The 17,427-nt window shown below is 38.1% G+C and overlaps 1 protein-coding gene across 1 annotated transcript in view; it reads right to left on the bottom strand.

Annotated features, from left to right (window-relative positions):
- The window catches only part of LOC140235013 (Na(+)/citrate cotransporter-like), a 41,961-nt gene that overhangs the window by 7,471 nt on the left and 17,063 nt on the right, over window positions 1-17,427 (bottom strand). The window contains 6 exon segments of the mRNA XM_072315052.1: window positions 401-496; window positions 4,434-4,553; window positions 10,773-10,854; window positions 10,857-10,983; window positions 14,703-14,871; window positions 16,449-16,714. Of these exon segments, the coding sequence (XP_072171153.1) occupies window positions 401-496; window positions 4,434-4,553; window positions 10,773-10,854; window positions 10,857-10,983; window positions 14,703-14,871; window positions 16,449-16,684 (830 nt within the window). The 5' untranslated portion in view covers window positions 16,685-16,714.

Genomic DNA, 17,427 nt, shown 5'->3' with positions numbered 1-17,427 from the left:
GACCGACACCCACGAGTCATATAGCCCGTGAGTTCGACACTGAAAACAGGTCCATGAGTCATACAGCTCACGAGTCATACAGCCCATGAGTTCGACATTAGGCAAATAAAGCCCATGAGTTCGACACTAGGTAAAAACAGCCCACGAGTTCAACAGATACAACACGGGGCTTAATGTGTCGGTTTCGTGGGCCTTGTTAGCTTAGTGTCGCACTAATGGGCTGTATGACTCGTGAGTTGTATAACTCATGAGCTGTATGACTCGTGGGCTGTATGACTCGTGGGTGTCGGTCTCGTGACCCATCACACTCGTGCCGTGCACCCCTTGTAACAAGACTCCGGGAAAAAAAATCAATGGGAGCAACACAAGAAGACAATGTTTAGAGCAATCCTATACTCACGACATCGGGCCCAGCTCCGCGTAACTTTTCCGTATCACCGCCTTGGCGCGCTCCTCCTGGGCCTTTCCGATGTTTTTATTGGTTCTCTGCAAGCAACTGTATGGTATAGAGAAAGGAAACTGAACTTGAGGAAAGGGTAAAATTTTGCGAATACTCCTGATATAATGTCATGTTCAAAAATACTGTCAAATGCTCATTGTTTCTAACTTCTCCATGAATTGTGTCAAGATTGCGTACAAACTTCCTTGACGTCAAAAAGGTGGTGCTTATCTTAATAGCAAAAGGTTTCTCACATTGAAATAGTGAGATAAACCAGGGTGGCAGAACTCTGTTTTTAATAGTTGATAAACCTGGAACTGTTAAGAAATGTATTAAGTTCAAAGCATAACTGAGCAGAAACGATAATCATGTTGTTTGGTGAAGACTCCAATGCTATATCCGCACTGGATTAGTATTTTTTTCCTTGAATCGGGTTAGCAGTTCATCTATATGACACGTCGTGAAAGATTGCTTCTTAAACCATCTATTCTAATATTCTCTCACTAAGTCAAGGAATCCCACATCATCTGGGACCCATTTCACAAAAAGAAGTTGACAAGATCGTAAATTTTGTAGTATGACATGGTAACGACAAGAATCCTGTTTCCTGATTGGCTGTTGGTACGAGATGTTGCCCTTCTAGGAATAATTGTTAACCATATAATGAAATGAGGTCCTCATGGTCATGACAACCATGTCTGGATACTTTTTGAGACGTTATTGTCTTCCCATAATAATAATAATAATGATAATGATTAGAATTAATTATTCTAACGGTTTTATTTATCCAAGATAGCCTCTTCAGTGTTGCCACTGCTCTACCAGATTGCCCTGCATGCAGAAGGCATCAGTATCCTATAGAAGTCACTTTTACGTTAAGCACAACGTCTCAAACGTATATATTTGTGTTGTGCGCTTTCGATAAAAAAATAGATAATGATATAGACAACAACAAATGAATAAACGCCAAGTCTGAACAGACTCGCAATATATTCAATGACGACGAGTTTAGACAACTATATTACTGAAAATAATATATATATATATTTTTTTTTGGCATTGTCAGTATCAAGGTTGTTTTGACATTCACAGCTGAGAATGTTGGTTCCAGAGAAATATACATTGTATCATAGTCGGCACAATTCATTTCTGCATTGTTCAGAGTGGTTTTTATTTGAACCAACTTATGTGGAGTTTTTCGCAAACAATGCATTAATGTGACATATCATTTTGGCGCTGTATCATTTTATATACACTTTTAGAGTCACCAGTCAAAATTTTGATGACCAATTCACATTGCAGATTACAACGCTGGTATATGATTGCATTATTACGTTATTACTATCATGATTATTATGAACCTGTTAGTGGTGCTGTTATTGCTGTGCAGCTATTCCGGCTACTGCCTTACACTCAGTAAGGATGACCAAAAAATGTATATATGACGTTATTAACAATTTAGAATTGATACTTGTAATGTAATATAACAATCATTATTGTGATAATCCTTAAAGTATGCCGAATTTTGGAAATGACTCTACTTTACATGAACATAAAACATGTCAAACACTGAAACAACGCTCGGCTCTCCTGAGCAATCGTTAGATTGTTCCATACAAACCAGGCTCTTCAATAAACATCAACCAATCGATAAATAAACTGTTAGGCATGACACGCTCAATAAGGATGCCTATTCTCTTCTTAAACCATTTTTTTTTTGGGGGGGGGGGAGGGGGGAGGGTATCCACGGTCGCCTCGTATACATGAATCGGCTATTCGTGTCATTTTGTTTTTGAAGGGAGGGCCGATGGAAGAGGAAAGAAAATAAAGTCAATCACGCCACGATTTCACAATTTCACGGGGTCACAGAAAGGAGCAAGCAATGAAAAAAACAAAACAAAAAACAAAACAAAACACGATACCAAACCTGACCACCCTTAGCAGTCACGTGAGGGCAGTGGCCTCATTGTTATTGTCTAGTCACAAAGAAACAAAACATGACAGCGCGTGATACAACACGCTCCTTCGTACACACATGCAGATCATTACTAATGGGCCGGAGAACGGGGGGGGGGGGGGGTGTATTGGGGGCTATAGCTGTAGCCTCAAGCCCCTTACATATTACACAAACCCACTTAAATGTAAATACATTACGTACACATATACAATAAATATCATATACAATGTACATAATAACATCATGCATATATGTGTGTATATAGGCCTACATACCTACATAAAATCATCCCCAATAAGCATGGAGGGGGAAAGGTTAAGTTTACACAGATAGCAGGGGATACGTGGTAATCATACGACAGCAATAAAAATCGATAAAATCCAAATGTTGATATAGATACCTGTTCTTCCTACATGCACATTGAAGAATATCAAAGTGAAATACATGTACTTCTATAACCCTCCACATACATGACATAATTTCTGTGTGAAATCGACAATCGCTGAATGATATCATAGCTATTACTTAGTTATAGGCATTTCTTGTTTCCTATATATCCGCGATATAGTTATATGTATGATTGTAAGATTCTTATTTGCATTACGTACATGACATTATGATAAACACGATCGACGTATGAGAATCATAGCTGAAGTTGGGTCCGTCATTGTTACAGGATATTAATAGGCAGGGTTTTTTGTGTGTGTTTTGACTTTACTTTTCAATATTTGGATTACAGTATTTATGTTGTTATTTCATCCATTTCACAGGAAAAAAACACCATATAGGCCTACCTTGGGTATGTATGAGTTTGTCAAGAAAATATTTAATGTGCACCTATAGCCACTGATCCCCTTCCCCCGTCAATAAAACTATAAAAATCTATTCAATATCTAAAGGGACTGTACTTTACTGGTTGAGGTGGGGATTCATGTTTTTAACATTCCTCAGTGAGATAATGAGAATCCTCTTTTGAAATATGAAAGAGCATGTAATTTTAAGAAGGATACAACGTTTATTTGATGAAAATTGGTTTTCAAATGGCTGAGATATCCAAAAAAGTGATAATAATAAAAGGCGACAGGCCATGCCTTTTATTAGGTTCTCTTTGTTTCACCTTGTTTTTGGGTATATCTCAGTCACTTCAAAACCGATTTTTATCAAATAAACTTTTGATACCCATTAGAATTGCATGCTCTTTGACATCTCATAGAGTGGTTTCTGAATATCTTGCAAAACGTTAAAAGCTAAATCCTCACCTCAACCTGAACTGTACACACCCTTTAAAGTTCTATGAAAAGACTTTGGCATACCTGGAACTAGCGGTGACACGACCCACATTAATAACACCATAAAATGCACGTTGTAAATGCTTTGCGTTACGATGTTTCTATATAATATAGTGTGAACTGTCTGGTACTTCGTGCTACCAATATCTATAGGAGTAGGTTAAGGAAAACAATGTGCTGTTGAAAGTGATCTTCAAAGGCTTTCAAAATGATAATAATCCTTGAGTGATCATTATTCAATAACTAAACTCTTTTTTTGTTTCTAGAGGAGAAACGTTCGACGCATCATTTCAGTTTTCTAGTATGGGAATTGTTTATTTGATGTCTTCATAGTCACAACCGCATGTTTTCAGTGAATTCAAGTTCTGTGTGGTACAGCATTTCTACATTCTTACAGGGCACAACATATACAGCTAGCTCATTGAAGTTGTGAAAATTTCTGTTCACTCTAAGAAAAATATGGTCAGCTTTGCACCTTTACCAATGTTGCGTCGGGAGCACCTTTAAGGGTGTAACTTTGCACCTTTTAGACCAATGTCACAAGAGAAGAACCGTCTGGTCTGAAAGGTGCAAAGTTGCACCCGTAAAGGTGCTCCCATTTTTACACTGGTCTGCACCTTTTAAAGGTGCAAATGTGCACCTATTTTCCTTTAGTGTGTATGTTGAATGTTAGTGTTTGATTGTTTTGCTTTGTTTTTGTTTTTTTCTAGATGCAACGAGTGCTATCCTGACCGAGTTGTTTGATTACCAGCAGTCGAGGTACATGATCTGGAGCCAGATCCAACATAGCAGCAAGCAGACCACCATCCCGGGAAAAGCGTACATCATCCATGTGCCAAAGTTCAGCCCGGCCTCCGGACCGTAAAGACTGCATATAACGGGAGAGAGATTAGAACATATTAAGCAAGGGGGAAACCAGCTGAAAAACAGAAGCACACAAGAAAAACAACAACAAAAACAACAAAAAAGACACCAATGGTGTTAAAAAAATATATTGACTGCGTGTCAAGTTCAAGTTCAAGTTCAAGTTCAAGTTCATATTTATTCGTTTTTTTTTCCACAATATACAAACATAAATCTCACTTTCTTAAGTGACAAAAACAATGCATACAATTGTACAGAGGAGGCAACAATAATAGGAAAAAAAAAACTAACAGTGGCGATACATTGCAATAGGTGCTAAGATAACGAAAGTGAAATGGTTTTCAATATATGCATTGTGTGAAAAAAACGGAGGGACCCACTAAAAAGACAGAGCTTGTAGAGTGTGGGCCCCTCTTGTATTAGAAGCCCGATGTAAAAATTGAATTGAAAACAGCAAAAAATCCGCACAAAAAGTTCGTCACAAAAAAGTTTGGGAGCCCACTAAGAGACAGACGAACAAACAGTTATACATAAAACAACAACAAACAGAGTTATGAACATGTAACAGGACTGGGACAGCAACAAGACTACTAGTAGGAGGAAAAACAAGAAACAAACAGACTTGACGACACAAGAGGAAACAAGACTATAGCGTGATAAAGAGGTAACAGAATAGAAAGGAATATGCAACACAGACAACGATCCTCGGAGGTTTGAGGAAGAAAGAGAAGAAGAAAAAAGAATATAGAACAAACCCTTCAACTGCGAAGTATAGGTTAAAAAAAAATCTTATAATCAAGGCTTGAGCAATAGCTAGAATAATAAAGAGAACGGCAATGCCGATATTGCGGATGAGTAACAAAGTAAGCCTATTAACTAATCTGATTCTGAGAGTCGTCATTACAAGATTGTAAAAGAAAAGACTTTAATCTCCTTTTAAAGGAGTATATAGATGGAGCAGATTTTAAATCATGATTCAGGGAATTCCAATAATTTGGTCCAGTGTAAATAAGTGTATTCTTTGCTAAAATCGTTCGAAGAAGTGGTAAATGAAACTCGTTAGAACGCCGGGTGGGGTAATTATGGAATGATTGATTTTTTTGAAACATAGAACTAAAGATAGGTGGGAGTAAATTGTTATCATACATATACATGAATTGACCTAAGTTAAATAAGAATAATTCGTTGATTTTTAATAGCTTATAACAGTCAAACAATGCATTTGTATGTGAACGTGTAGGAGAATTAGAAATGATACGGAGGGCTTTCTTTTGCAATAATAACACTCTATTCAGCAGTGTCTGATGAGTATTGCCCCAAGCTAAAATTCCGTAATTAAGGTAAGGGAGTATCAAAGAGGAGTATAACACTAATAGGGTCTTTTCAGGAATATAGAATTTCAGTCTATCCATAACACCTATATTGCGAGAAATAATTTTGCAGATATGATCAACATGTATTTTCCAAGAAAGTTTATTATCTACAAAAATACCAAGAAATTTAAAACATGACACATTTTCTAAATTACAATCATTCAGAACTATTTCTGAATTCAAAGAATCAACAGTATTGCTGAAAAGCATATATTTTGTTTTGTGAACATTCAAAGATAACTTGTTAGCTCTGACCCAGTTGGTTACTTTTTTCAATTCCGTATTAACTTGTTGAACAAGAACATCGATATCGTTATGGGCAAGAAAAACACTGGTATCATCAGCAAAATGTATAAAAGAAAGTAGCTCTGAAACAGAGGAGAAATCATTGATATAAATTATGAATAACAGCGGCCCTAAAAGACTTCCCTGTGGGACGCCACACTTAACACCTCTTATAACTGAATGATTATCTTTGATTGAAACAAACTGTTTTCTGTTAGCTAAATAAGTCTTGAACCACTCCAAGGCCTTCCCGCGTATTCCATAGTGCGATAACTTATGGAGCAAAATGTTATGATCAATCGTATCGAAGGCCTTGGAGAAGTCCAAGAATATACTAATTAAATGAGAATGGTTGTCGGTTGCATTAACAACTTTATCAATAAAATGAAGAACTGCGTGGATGGTACTGTGTCTCTCTCGAAAACCAAACTGGCAATTTGTGAATATTTTGTGCACATTAAAAAAATTAATAATTCTGGTGTATATTATTTTTTCTAAAACTTTCGACAATGAAGATAATAAAGAGATTGGACGATAATTGCTGACATCCAGATTATCACCTTTCTTAAATATTGGAATTACTTTAGCCAATTTCATTTCATCAGGAAAAATACCATTAGAAATTGACAGATTAAAAATGTGGGCCAAGGGATCTGCAACTGAGGATATGACACCTTTAAGAATACAATTATCTATATCATCATAACCGGAACTTCGTTTGTTTGTTAAAGAGGATACAATGTCGATAATCTCATGTCTGTTTGTTGGAGTTAAAAAAATAGAATTTGGGTTATTCTGGCCTAAAAATTCAGTGAAATTCTGTTCTGTAGCCGGAATACCATGATAAAGCGTTTCACCTATTTTTGAAAAATAAGAATTAAAAATATTTGCAATATCAACAGGGTCATCAATTATTTCATCATCCCACTTGTCGTGGAGAAAGGGAGAAACAAACAAACAAAACAAACAAAATGATAGCATTTTGACTGCGGATTGTATGAAAGTTTGACTGTGTATTCAGTGTGAATGCCCCGAGTGTGTGCCTGTTGTGCGACTCTACGCCATGATTAAGTCAATGATAAAAAGTAAAAACGAATGGAGAGAACCGTACGAAAAAACCTCATCAAAATTGGATATAAAAGTTTTTAAAAAGTCGCGAATTCCAAAATTGTACATGTCTTTACGAATTACTACTCTTTGTTTCACTCTATTCTTGATCAAAGTCAACACTCCGCGACAGGTGTTACACATCCGGTACAATCGGAACACAACTCTGGTTTCACTGTCCGATTTTGCCTGTGTGCTCTTACAGACTCTTAAAGGAAATTTTACTTTGTTTCTGAATATACTGTGCTGTAACAGGATAAATTCGAACAATAATATCATTAGAAAATGAACACATGAGAAAGAAAGCCATGGAACTTTGAAGATCGCGTAACTTTGAACCGCGTAACGTCTGTTTGTTTGTTTGTTTGTTTTGTGTGTGAATCTTCGGACAAGGAGGGGGTGTTCGTGGTTGATTGGATCAAGGGTCAGTGCCTCCCCCTACCCCCCCCCCCCCCCGCGCCCTTTCCATGAGTATGGGAAGAATCTCGGAGCGGAACCCTAAAAACCATGGGTTTTCTTGTGTCCTGATGTTTTGTTTTTTTAATAGATTTTTTTTTTTTTCAAACAGCACCTGTACGGGTGTTTTTGTGTGTACATGTGTATGAGTGTATATACGTGTGTGTATGTGTGTGTGTGTGTGTACGGAGTTCCCGAGGTTCCCCCCCCCCCCCCCCCCGCCTTTGCGTGGTCCTTCTATTTTTCGACAGTGACACAAAAATGTGTGTAAATCATATGAGGTGTAGATGTCATCGTCTACAAAGTCTCCGTTGTACGTCATGCACACAAATCTAGTTCTCCCAGTTTCTCTTGTATTGTTGTATTGGATGATATGCAAGCGTTATGTTAATCGACAATGTGGATAAAGCTGCTGATATTTTTTCAACTGGTTGCCAAATTGCCCTTCACGAATGCAAGCACTGTATCGATCTCAGAAGGTCGTTGGTTTTGATCCCATCCGAGTACATCGTATGACCATGATTTTTATTTATTGTGATGGCTGTTACTCAGAGACTGATTAATCAGTGTTATTTGGGTCATCCCACGAGACCGACCTGCATCCACGAGTCATACAGCCACAAGTTCGACATTAAAAAGGCCATTTATAGTCATACAGCCCACTATAGTCTACAGCCCATGAGTCCGACACTAGGTTAAAGGGATTGTACAGTTTTGGTTGAGACCTAATTTCAGGTTTCTAACATTTTTTGGTGAGATAATGAGAAACCTCTTATAAAATGTGAAAGAACATGTAATTCTAAGAGGAATTCAACGTTTATTTGGTGAAAATTGGTTTTGAAATGGCTGAGATATCCAAATAAAAAAGAGCGATTCTAACAAAGTGTGGACCCACACTTTGTTACGATCGCTTTGTTCTACTTTGTTTTTGGATGTTTCAGTCATTCCAAACCCGATTTTCAACAAATAAACTTTGAATTCCTCTTAAAATGGTATGTTCTGTACTATATCATAAGTGTTTTCTTGGTATCTCGTAAAAAGATTAAAAGCCCAATTCTCTCTCCACCAATACTGTACTATCCCTTTAAAACAACCCACGAGTTCGACATTACAATAGGGTGCTTATTTTGTCGGTCTCGTGGGCCTAATTGTTGCTACGTATCGAAGTCATGGTCTGAATGACTCGTGGGATGTATGACTCGTGAGCTGCATAATTATTGGGCGTTGAACTCGTGACGGGCAATATGTTTATCTACGTCGATGAAGGGCAATTGGTTAATCTGTAGGAAATGAAAACAACCAGACGCAATTTTTTTTTTGCATTTATAAAAAAAAAAAAAATAATAATAATATGCAGTTCCCACCTCCCTGGGCTACCGGACGGAAGCTCGATGGCCTAGTGGAGATGACCCCTGTCCGGCAATCAGGGGTGTGGGTCTGAATCCCACTCGACATGTATGCCCATAGTAATTATCATGGCTAATACTCTTACCACCTATCAGTGCCTACTTTCGTCCATGAAGAACAGTTTGTCCTCAAGCAGAAAAAAAAAAAACTCGACGCAAACATCATCAATCTGAATGATGTATGTATACATTTCTGTCTATTACTGCGCTGTTATAACGATTGCCATTGGTATTATCGGCCCAACATTACAGCAATCCTTGCTAGGTCAGCAGTGGCGTATCTAGGGGGGGGGGGGACAGGGGGGCACGTGCCCTGGGCGCCACTCCTTGGGGGCGCAAAAAAACGAAAAAAAAAGAAGAAAAAAAAGAAAATAACGGAGAAGAAGAAGAAGAAACGAAAAATGAAAAGAAGAAGAAGAAGAAGAAAAAAAAAACTCGTCCGGAAGGAGGGGGGGGGGCAGAAACCAAATCAAACAAGATAAAAACAAAACATGATGATGACGCGGACAAAATGACAGTGTTTATTGAGTTCACACAAGAATTCCATGATCTGTACGCTGAAATACAAACATTTTCGGCTCGCTTGCTGCGCTCGCTCGCCAAAATTTATATAAAATTATATAAAAAAAGAAAGTAAGAACAAAACGTGGTGATGACGCGGACAAAATGACAATGTCTATTTTGTTCACACGTCATTTTATATTTAGCAGGAAAAATGTTACACGGAGCAGCGAATAAAAAAAAATCAAAAATCAAAAAATTAAGAACAAAACGTGATAGTGACGCGGAAATATACAAATTTCGGCTCACTCGCTCGTACTAATTTAAAGTTTTTTCAAGTACTCAGTTTGTTGGTATAAATCGTTATCTATAAGGTCGTCACTGTATCTTGATTAGAATAGTAAGATTTAACAAAAAAATGACAAGAATTCCATGTTTTGTATATGCTGAAATATAAAAAATCTTCGGCTCGCTCGCTGCGCTCGCCCGCCAAAATTTACCCCCCCCCCCCAAAAAAAAAAAAGAGAGATAAGAACAAAACGTGATGATGACGCGGAAATATACAAATTTCGGCTCACTCGCGCGGACTAATTTAGAGTATTAAAAGTCCTCAGTTTGTTGGTATAAATCGTTATCTATAAAGCCGTCACTATATCTTGATTAAAATTGTAAGATTTGATAAGCAAAAATGACAAGAATTCCATGTTTTGTAAGCTGAAATACAAAATTTTTCGGCTCGCTCGCTGCGCTCGCTCGTCAAAATTTATCAAAATTCATAACATTTAAATCACCCTCAAAAAGGACCCTTTTAAGTGCTTGAAAAAGCATATCATGTGGACTTTGTTTAAAGTCCCTACCGGGATGGGGTTGGGGTTGAACACTTTTTCAGAATTAGGGGCGCAATTTTCGTGCTTGCCCCGGGCGCCGTTTTCCCTAGATACGCCACTGTAGGTCAGGCATGTTTCTGTTGGGCTGTGCAACATTCACGCGCTTTAAGCCAAGGTAAAGGTACACTCAAACTTAGAGACATTGGAAAATGAGCAAGGAGGTGTGATATACCTCCTTGATATACGAGCGAAGTTTGTCAAGACCTACCGATCAATTTGGGTGCTAATAACCAGGTTGGGTCCAGTCCCGGTAAGGGTGGCCGTGCCCCCGATATTGGCGGCATAAGGATGCACAGTGTGATGGCCTTGCAGAGCAGACGATAGCCGTTCTTGGACTTGCTCCGATCCGAATCGTCGGCCTCAGGATCGGGGTGTGGTGGTGCGATCACCATGGACAAGTCATCATCCATCACGCCCGGCTTCACGGGGATTGAAACGCGTGAGATGAACTGGGGATTTGCTTTGGTGGTGTGGAATAGTGAGAGACAATTTTTCAAGAAAATATAACTTTGCAACGATAATATTGTTGCGTATATGAATGTCTGTACTCTGTTTAAGACATCTAAAATTTCTGATAAATAACTGTATATCTCTTTAACTATGTAAGAAAAATGTATGCGTCACAGAAGTATACATTAATGATGTGCCTAGCTTTCACTTTTTTTTCGACAGAATCTAGCTGAGCACCTAACAAGCTTCGTTGAGTCATTACATTTGTCAGATTGTAATATGTGATATTCTGAAATGAAATTCATTTGAATTGAAGAATGATTTAGAGCACGGGGTTTGACACCAAGGCAATCTTTGCAATGTTATTTAGATGTAAATGCAGTAACAAATGTTATCGCGCGTTCCGCTTATTCGACGATGTTATACAAGTGTAGTGACCATTTTAAAGCTTAGAACGCTCTTATAACCTCTGTGATAAATCTTATCATCATACTTATATTTAAATTGAAAAAATTGTGTCTACAGTAATGAGCTTTCCCTCTTTCCATCAACTTTTATGGATTTGATAGGACATCATCGATCTTCAAATCGCATGTCATTGTTTGTTAACGATCTGAGGTGTTGCGCTCATCCAAGTATAATAAAGACTCAAAGTTTAACTATTGGATAAAATCTTCATTAAAGGGGAAATTAAGTACAAATATAACTCGGCCCGATAGAAATAAGTAAAATCTTACGAGATCGACAGTAAAATATTGCGTGAAATCTAATAAAAAATAAAAGAAATTATGACATTTTAAGTTTTGCTGATTTCTGCAAAACAGTTCTTGTACAGTGGATATGAATATTTTACTCTTTCTTATCAGACTAACTTATAGTTGTACTGATTGACCCTTTAAAGATTTTGAAGACAATGAAGAGAAGCCCTGATGTCACTACAGGAAACATCAATAAATTCTAAGCAAAATTTTTCTGTCATCTAAGGGAAGATATTCTTAATTTCGAGGATGGCTACCAAGGTGGAATTACTGTAAGCCTCCAAGGGCAAGACGTAATAAAATCTGACCGTTCTTCATTATTTTGCCCACATGTATGTCATATTTTGCGCTCTGTATGTATAGAACTGTTCACACTAAAAAAATAAAGGTTCAAATTTGCACCCTACCCTTGTCTCTATAGCAGCACCTGGGGTGCACAATTGCACCTTTTATCATGCAAGTAGAAAATTAAATCTCTTAATATTTATATTCGTACCTACAAAGATGCAGACATATCCATCAGAGTGTAAGTTTGATCTTATGAGTAAAACCTTGGTACTCGTGGTCCAAATTTTCAATTCACCTGTATTAATGTTTATGGTGCATGTTTGCACCTTGTTTAGCACAAAACTGAGGGTGCAAATTCGCACCCCGTGCAGGTTCAAAATTCAGCGTATTGCACCTCTAATGGTGCAAATTTCTTATTGGGGTGCCCAGTTGCACCCAATAGGGTGTTGTATAGCGAAAATATTGGGGTTCAAATTTGAACCCGTATTTCTTAATGTGTATCGTATTTTTTCTTACCTATCATCCAACGTCATCGGTGTAGAATGTCCATCAGTTTTATTTCGCTATCCTCCGTTTTTCTGGGTTCCTGTCACAGCAAGTAATGCCATCATGAATCATCTTGATGCATGCACAAGCTTGAAATATGTATGAAGTTTCAATGAATATAGAATAACAAGTCACATGGTCAAAATTAGGGTCAAACCGGCGTAACTAACGCAACGCGTCTGTGAATAATGTTATCGTCTTAATTGAAAATTCAACAACTGACAAGAGGAGTGACAGCGCGGTCACTCCGAGTGTGCATTCCTGTAATGCACTGTATAGAAATTATGATCATTACTAATATTGTCAGAGAAATAAAACATAAACAATCTATCGTCAGAATAGTGTGATAAAACATCAAATCATTATGCCACTTGAAATGACATTGAATTTGAAAGGCACAAAGAGCTTAGATTTATGAAAATTTAATATAATTATAGCACTTTGCTCTGTATACGAGTACCTTTTCTTACGCGAATGAACGACCAAAGCACAAAGAGTAAGGTGTGAAAAGATTGAAATTAGGAGCAGCGGATTGTAAAAAGGGACTGAATTTCACCTAATTTTGTTTGCATGAAAGGAAGTTGAAACATGTACATGACACATTTATGCGCGCTTACTTTCATTTCCTATAATAATGCCATGAAAACAGGTTATATCATTAATTTTCCGTGCGCATTAAATATTCTCACATGAAGTAAAGAGAATGATGAGAGGAGCGAGTGGCCGTCACAACAAAAAATAGAATAAAAAAAAAACAGAACAAAAGAAAACAAATATAAAACCCAAATAGCCACATGGGCGGGAGGAGAGGTGTTGCTATTTTTTTTGCCCCTGACTATGCACCCCTCCATGTATGTTCTCCATTCTGCATTTTCTTTTTATGCCTCCGCTACGAAGTGGCCGGAGGCATTATGTTTTCGGGTCGTCCGACCGTCCGTCCGTCCGTCCCGTTTTGTTTTTGTCGATATCTCAAGAACCGTGTGGTGGTTTTACATCAAACTTGGTATGAGGGTATATCCTTGGGGGATAATACTTTGTGTGGATTTTAGGGTCACAGGGTCAAAGTCAAAGGTCACAGGTTATTTTGTGAAAAAAATTGAAATTCATGTTTTTCTCCATATCTCGCAAATGGTTCAAGGTATCTTCATGGAACTTAGTATATATGCTTGTACCGATGGGCAGTGATTATCTAGGGAAGTTGGGGGTCATGGGTCAAAGGTCAGGGGGTCAAAGGTCAAGGTCAACTCCTCAAGATATCACTACTTTCCTTAAAATGCAATATGCCTGAAGGTGTTTTTTTTTTTTTAACTTGATGTATGGCATGTATTACCCAATATATTTTGGGGGAAGTTTCTTGCCAAAAGGTCAAAGGTCAAAAGGTCAAGTGAAAGTGCTAAATTGCACTTTTTCCTCCATATCTTGAAAGTAACTCAAGGTATCATCATGAAACTTACATATTTATGCATGTTCAACCTAACAGTGATTCTCTTTGGAACTGTGAGGTCAAAGGTCAAAGGCCAGGTTTAGATAATGCTATTTTCCCATTTGATACTGAAATTATACTTTTTCTCAATACCTTGAAAATTACTCAATGCATAAACTTATAAAAGGGTCAAAAGTCAAGTAAAAATCATCAGTTCCCCAAATACCTGCACTCTGAACATTTTAATCATTCATCCAATTGAACCTAGTTCTAGGAAAGTGAACATTCAGCACATTTGTGTCAAACCTGAAACCTCAAAATTTTGCCAATTGTGTGAAACTGTCATCACACATTGTCAAGACATTGTACTATAGACCTATTGGGAGAACCATGCATTGTGGCGGAGGCATACACCAGTCGCCGTAGCGATATATCTAGTTTTTTTTTATGTGATGTGAAACCATTTCATGGCAACAACAACAAAAATCGATTCGTGTAAGGTATTACCAGGGAGATGGAAGAGCTCTTCCACCTCCCTGGTATTGCTGAACTTCGGGTATTTATACATCAATTTCAATGCATTATGGTGTGAATTGGCCTCTTTTTACTTTTTAGTGGATATTTCAAGCAGAACATGTCTTATATTAAGCGGAGCTAAGAATTCCATTTTTACCACTCCATCTCGCATCGCGTCTTCATCTTTATGATCACTAGCGACAACGGGCGCGTCTTGAAGTTCGTCGAGAACGGCCTGAGCGATGGGGATCATCATCGCCGTCGTCGCCGTGTTCGACATCCACATCGACAGGAAGGCAGTGGTAATCATAAAGCCGAACATCAACCTATAGAGACAAAGAATGACAATAATGATGACGATGACACCAGCAGACTGACAAAGCATTTTTTTTTTTTTTTTACAATGGTAATACCGATCTTGCAAGATGACGACAAAAGATATTCATACTCTATACTTTTGTCGGAAATGAAACAACGTGAAATAGAATGAAATGAATTTTGCGAGTGAGGGTAAGAATGATACTCTAATCTATCATTTGTTTTCATTCATTCCGTTTTCCATCTCCAACAGAAACAAACACACATATTTTTTTTTTTTTACAGAAAATAAACGCCTTTATGGGAGAAAGACGGTTATCATGAGAATGATAACTGAAAAAAAAAAAATAAGATGACAATCACCACCATTTAATTTCCAGTAATAACATAGAAAATAACATTGAAACAGAAAATGCCCAATCCCAATTTCACAAAAAAAAAAAATCAAGGGTTAGTAAACTGCTTTTGAAATCGACATGAAAGGGTGATCAAGAAATAAGATATTTTTCTAAGATTTCTTTTAACCATAATTAAAGAGGTATAGTGTGAATCATTGTTTAAAAAGTCCGGAGCCGACAAAAGATTGTGATTTAGCGTGATTCCTGGTTGGCATTCTGAATACATAGCAGGATGTGCCCAGTGTACTTAGAACATCCGAACGGCAAAAAGAGTCGATGCAATGTTGCGCGATGTGATGTAGAATGTACACCTTTGTATCTTACGCTTCGTTTTTTTTTTTAATTAAAGCTACATCATTGATTTTGCAGTGTTGCTTAACATACTAGTCTATATTAAAATGCCTTGCATTGCCAATAATAAAACTTGACCTGATGGGCTATTTCCTAACTTTTCCATGTATATAAAACACACACACACACAAACACAAACAATTAGAGGATGCTCTAAAGTGCAGATTTTGGACATCTTTCCCCGCTTGGTCACTTCGACGCCCCCTCGCTGGTCATACATCCCCCAATCATGAACATAAACCGACACTCTTGACTACCAGTGGCGGATCCAGGGGGAGGGGGCGCACGGCGCACCAGGCGCCCCCCCCCTTAATTTCCAAAGCGGAAAAATATAGCTACAAACGGCAATTTTTGGACTGTAAAATGTCAAAATGTTCAAGCTCGCTCGCATTTAATCGTTATTCCATTCTCCTGATGTTGCTGCCAGTAATTGCCAGCAGTTGCGCCCGGTGCGCCTCCCCCTTTAATTTCCAATTGAAAAAAAAAATACACACGAACGCACCCCTCAAAATTACTTTTCCACGAGGTGCCCCCCCCCCCCCCATGTCTTGACCCACGGTACGCCACGGAGATTTGGGGAAAGAGATGCCCTTAAAACGCTTTGGAATTGCTTCTACTTTTTCGGTGATTAATATTTGGAAATGGATTCAATTGTATTTTACTGAATATGATCTAAATAAGTACCTCGCACTTAGTAATATAATTAGGGAAACAATTATGAATTTTGTGTGTCCCTCATGAAATGAATGGACACTGACTTGCGGACTGCAGTAATTCTAAAGTGACATTTCTCTTAGATGGCAAAGAACATGATTGTTAAGGTGATATGGGTGTACCATCTCGGCTTCGCTCCAACCAGCATGAGCACTCGAAGGGCGATGCGTTTGTGCAGGTTCCAGTGCTCAACCGCCGCGGCCACCATGAGCCCGCCGATGAAGACGGTGTTGGTGTCGGTCAGGTACTTGCTGCACACGTCCTTCGACTCCATGACACCAAAGACAGGAAAGAGGAAGATGGGGAGGAGGGAGGTAGCGGCCAGCGGGATACACTCCGTCATCCAGTAGGCCGCCATGATGAGGATTGAGTAGGCTGTGTAACCAATCTGCAGGATGAAAAGACATTAAAGTGGCATTCCAGACAATACCAAATACAACAATTCGCTTAAAGTATATTGCATAAATCGATAGCGCCATGTATATGAGATTGAAACTGATACTCTTCAAAACCCAAAATATAACACACTGAACAAGGATGATGACATTATCATATGAGACTCACATATTCCAGAAATGTAGCAATGAAATTCCATTATGATAGACTTTTGCAAGAAGTTCACCTGTGTGGAATTCATGCATGCCTTTTTCTTTTGTTCTGCTTCCTTGAGCCTTCGATCATATATGATTATATGAATCTATAATGGCATCATCCTTTTACACTGTGATTAGAAATATTTTGTTATGAATTAAAAAAAAAAAAATATCAATCACTATAAACTCTGGAACTCTGTATCCAGTACAGGTATAAGCATTTCATAGATGTTCAAATGCAAAAGTCTTAAAAAAAATAATAAAAAAAAAAAAACTCTGGAGGTCTCCTTTAATTCCTTCGGGCCTATCAGTACACTATTTCAGCAGGCTACCCGGCTAGCGCTGTGGCATATTGATCAGGGACGTGCACCTCCCTTCATGTATATAGTGGAAAAGACTCCTGACTTTCAATAGCAGGTCCCATGTTCGAATCCCGTTAATTGCCTATACACGTCCTTCGACAATATATCTTTACCAACCATGTCCCCCTTGACCGAGGTGTATAAAC

The sequence above is a fragment of the Diadema setosum genome, chromosome 11, assembly GCF_964275005.1.
Source record: "Diadema setosum chromosome 11, eeDiaSeto1, whole genome shotgun sequence".
NCBI lineage: Eukaryota > Metazoa > Echinodermata > Echinoidea > Diadematoida > Diadematidae > Diadema > Diadema setosum.
This window is presented reverse-complemented; position numbering and strand designations above follow the sequence as displayed.